The following is a 4,837-nucleotide window of genomic DNA, read 5'->3' as shown; positions in this document are numbered from 1 at the left end:
GCTACATGAATGAACCTTGAAAACACTATGCGAAGTGAAAGAAGCCAATGACAAAAGACCACATAGTATATGATTATATGAAATGTACAGAACAGGCAAATTTATGGAGATAGAAAGTTGATGAGTGGTTGGCTAGGGCGGTGGGATGGAAGTTTGGAAGATAAAAGTTATAAGGGTATAGGGTTTCTTTTTGGGGTGATGAAAATATTAGATAGTGGTGATGATTGAACAACTCTGTGAATACACTAAACACCACAGAATTATACACTTTAAATAAGTGAACTGTTACAACAATAAATAAATAAATAGGTGAATTGTACAGTACCTGAATTATATCTCAATAAAGCCGTCATCAAAGAATTGGGAAAAAAGAGAATACACTAACTGATAATATTGTTCATAATGTAATTCCTATTTATTCTCTCTTTACTAAATACCAAGTTGGATCATGAAGCAGACTAGAACCCAAGAAAATAAGCATACATATAAGTCTCTTCCAATGCAGGGGAAAAAATACTGTTGAACTTAAGAAACTCTTCTAAAAGCTCAACTCACAATTATCTGTCTGCTGATTTGTTAAATATTATCAGTGATCTTGGTTATCACTGAACATAAATTCAAGTTTAGAGTTTTGAGGTTTTTAAAAAACGGAACTATTATATCATTAGAGCAACCAGGTAACATGAAAGAGTAAACACAAAACATACTAGTTGCTGATTCTAATAATATTCTAAGAATCTTTTTATATAACTCTTTAAAATGATCTCAACAGAGCTATCATGTATAAAGGAATGCCAGAAGATATTATTAAAGGTAGTTAATGATTGACCATAGATTTATAAATTGTCATTTGTTTTTATTGTTGATTTCCTTAACTACAATAAAACAGCTTAAAAAGTATCATTCTTAAATGATGGTGCATATATCAGAAGATTAGTAATAATGCTAAAAAAATACTTACATGTCTATGAAAAACTTTTAAATTAACACAAACAAATTCATAACATTTTGAATAGATTTAAATTATATCCATTCAGGAACAAGTAATAGCATGATTTCATGATGGCTCATGATAAGATACTGTATTGAATATTCTTAAATTAAGCAACTGTTTCTCATGGTATGCATTATTTTCCTTGTTGGTTTGTTCATCCAGTGATTTTCTTATACAGTTCTTTAATTCTTCAATTCCTTCTCCAGTAATTGCAGAGATTGGAATAATATGTTGGAACTCCATAGTCCTCTCTGGAATCATGTTTTTTTCAAATAAGTGCAGAAAATCTGAAACAAAGAACACGAAGCTAATTTTCATTGTCTTTGAAAGTAAGCCAAAGCTATGTTAAAGGTTTGATTTGTGAACGAGGCAACCTAAAACAGCATTTTTAACTCCCTTTTTTCTTCTCTCTCGAATAAACTCTCAGAACATTTGGTTTTCACTCGCTAGTGATAATGGTAAGGTTCTTGACCCATGATCTACCACCACCACCAGGTGTCAAGTCGATTACAATGCATGGTGGCCCCATGTATGTCACAGTAGAACTGTGCTCCATAGGCTTTTCAATGGCTGATTTTTCAGAAGTAGATCATCACTCCTTTACTCTGAGGTGGCTCTGGGTGAACTTGAACCTTCAACCTTTTGGTTAGCAGTTGAGTGCATTAACCATTTAGACCCCCCAGGGATACATGATACTTGCTCAGTAAACCATTGTTGGATGAATATATTTCAAACAAAAGGATAAAAAGTAGATGAATCAGACAAGATGATTTACTCACAAAAGCAGTAAGTTTCGCTTTTTTTGGATCAATCTTTAAAAGAATCTTTCTGTAAAAAAATTAAAAAACTATTAATTTGGGACAGTAGCTTGTCTCAGTACACAGGAGTCCTTTAACTTTCCCAAAGTATAGACTTATCATCACTGATGCTAAGATCCATAATAAAATGAAAAAGATGTGGAAAGAACTCAAGGGGAGATCATTTCAGATGAGTCATACCTATGCCCCCTGGGGCTAACATGTGTTATATTCTTTTTCTTTTTCCCTGCAGCCAAGGCAACGGAAGGGGCAGGCATACTAATTAGATGGGTTAACACTGATATGAACAGGAAAGGCTGGACTGAAAGAGACTAGACAAGTCCAAAGAGAATTCTGGTTCCTGAGATTCATAGGTCCTCAAGGAAATTCAAAAAGCCTAATTCGGGAAACATGACTGGGGCACATTTTATTTTATGATGGTGCAGAATAGCCACAGACTTTTGAGTTATCCTTCCTCCTTGTCCTTCCTCTGAAAATTCCCTCTTCTCCAAGACCAGCTAGCAAATAGATCTAATAACCTTATTAAAACAAACAACATTAAGGTGTGAAGACTAGGCGTTTAACAATTCCAAGGCATATTTATATCCTGAGAGGAATCTATCAACTCAAGGACAGCTCCAAAAAGTAAATTACACCAGGGAGATGTTCTTGAGAAGGGAGAAATGACCTTCTGGTGCTGTCTCCTAGTTTTAGCACACCACAATCTACTTCCCCTAATTTTTATCCCAAGGAAAAAACATACGGAAATCAGTACTATTTAATAACATGCTACTGCACTTATCATCTACCCTACTTTTCCTGATTTTTGCAAGAGGTCTTGTACTAGATAGACTCAGAAAAATGAAAGTCTCATCACTGTAGGATGGAGGGGAGTCTGCAAAGGTCAATATTCAAAATTGTGGAGAGTCCCTTTTAGTTCCTTTCCACAAAGTGGTCTATTTAGGAACAAATTTCAAATAAATAAATCCTTTTGTAGTGACAGCGTGTATTTTTCTGTGTCACACACACATACGAGCACTCGAGTTCTTACTGGAAGACTAATACTCTCCAGAGACTAGTTGGAGTTACAAAGAAACACACCTCTTTAGAACTATTGGCTGTTTTAAAATTACAGTGTACTAGGGGAACCATAAGGAGCCCTGGAGGTACAGTAGTTAAAGAGATCAACTGCTGATCAAGAAGTCGGCGGTTTGAAATCACCAGTTGGCTCCGAGGGAGAAAGACGTGGCAGTCTGCTTCCACAGAAATTTACAGCCTTGGAAACCTTATGGGGTCGCTATGAGTAGGAATCAACTTGACGGCAGTGGGTTTAGTTTTTTTGGTTTTAGGAACCAGAAGGAGCCCTGGTGGCAAATTCGTTAAACGTTCAGCTGCTAACCAAAAGGTTGGTGGTTTGAATCCACTAGTCCGCTCCACAAGAGAAAGATGTAGCAATCTGCTTCCGTAAAAGATTATAGCCTTGGAAACCCTATGAGGCAGTTCTACCCTGTCCTATAGGGTCCCTATGAGCAGGAATCGACTCAATGGCAATGGGTTACAGGAACCAGAAGTTCTACAACTTGTGAAACGTGTTGATTGAACTGAAACACCTCACAGGTAGATGCCGACTTTTTCCTCTTGTTATCCAAATCTTATCCAATTATCCACTCTTTAAAAGCCCAGTTTCAGTTTTACTTCTTTATGAAGCCTGCATTCCTTAACTGGTATTAATCTTTCTTTTATCTTTTCTCCTCTAACTTACTGTTATATCACACCTTCTGGAACTTGATAGTAATTATGTTACAATGTTATTTAAAATGCTTCATATGGTATATGTTCTTTCTTCAAACGTAAGTTTTTTTAAGTGTAGAAACCGTCAGTTTCCTTTTTCCTTCATTGTAGCACTTAGCATCAGTCTCTGCATCTAGTAGATATTCAATATATATGCAGTAAATGAATGAATGGAAACCCTGGTGACATAGTGGTTAAGAGCTACTGCTGCTAACCAAAAAGGTCAGCAGTTCAAATCCACCAGGTGCTCCCTGGAAACCTTATGGGGCAGTTCTACTCTGTCCTATAGGGTCCCTATGAGTCAGAATCAACTCAACGGCAATGCGTTTTTTTTGTTTGTTTGTTTAAATAAATGAATAGGTTTACCTTTAGGATTCTGGAGTTGGTTCATCAGTTCACGGAATTTATCTCGGGCATTTGGCAAATCCATTTTATTAACTGCCAGAAGTGCGGGTTTTGTTTGAAGTTCCTCTTTGTACAACTCCAACTCCTTTAAACCAACAGAAAAAAAAAATAAGTTTATAAAATTATTGATATGAATTATTTAGTAATGTCTTTACTTTATAAGCCTGCGTAATCTATAACCCTCTCACATCTCTGAAATGCAATTAACTCCCAACAACCACAAAACTGATTAACAAATGAAATTCAGAAAATGTTCACTGGTTAGATCATTTGTTAAGTGTGACACGATGACACATGACATCCTAGAGACAGCTGTGCTTTTGTGCTTAGAGCAAAACACAGATACCAAGACTTCTATAAAGCACACAGATAAAATTCATAGAGACATTTGGGGAAGAGGGAGAGGGAACAAAACTGCCTCTGGTTGAGAAACACTGCTGCAATAGGATGTAATGTGATTCTAAGTTCATTACATTCACTACAGCTTCACTAATGGAAAATGGTTGGCTTACCTCTCTTTTGATAATTTCTCTTTTTTTTTAATGTTTCTTTTGTTTTTTCATAGTACTTTAGATGACGGTTTACACAGCAAACTAGCTTCTCATTAAACAGTTAATACACATATTGTTTTATGACACTGGCAGCCAACCACGACATGTCAACACTCTCCCCTTCTCGGCCTTACGTTCCCCGTTACCAGCTTTCCTGTCCCCTCCTGCCTTCTAGTCTTGCCCCTGGGCTGGTGTGCCCATTTAGTCTCGTTTTGTTTCTGGGCCTGTCTAATCTTTGGCTGAAGGGTGAACCTCAGAGTGACTTCATTACTGAGCTATAAGGGTGTCCGGGGGCCGTA

The 4,837-nt window shown here is 36.7% G+C and overlaps 1 protein-coding gene across 1 annotated transcript in view; it reads right to left on the bottom strand.

Annotated features, from left to right (window-relative positions):
- Window positions 1-293: 293 nt before the first annotated feature.
- Window positions 294-4,837, bottom strand: part of GTPBP10 (GTP binding protein 10) — a 26,610-nt gene continuing 22,066 nt past the window's right edge. Inside the window, exons 8-9 of the mRNA XM_023736082.1 lie at window positions 3,949-4,072; window positions 294-1,281 (exon numbers count right to left, since the gene is read on the bottom strand). Of these exons, the coding sequence (XP_023591850.1) occupies window positions 1,058-1,281; window positions 3,949-4,072 (348 nt within the window). The 3' untranslated portion in view covers window positions 294-1,057. The remainder of the gene's footprint in view (window positions 1,282-3,948; window positions 4,073-4,837) is intronic.

The sequence above is a fragment of the Trichechus manatus genome, unplaced genomic scaffold (assembly GCF_000243295.1).
Source record: "Trichechus manatus latirostris isolate Lorelei unplaced genomic scaffold, TriManLat1.0 scaffold00085, whole genome shotgun sequence".
Lineage (NCBI taxonomy): Eukaryota > Metazoa > Chordata > Mammalia > Sirenia > Trichechidae > Trichechus > Trichechus manatus.
This window is presented reverse-complemented; position numbering and strand designations above follow the sequence as displayed.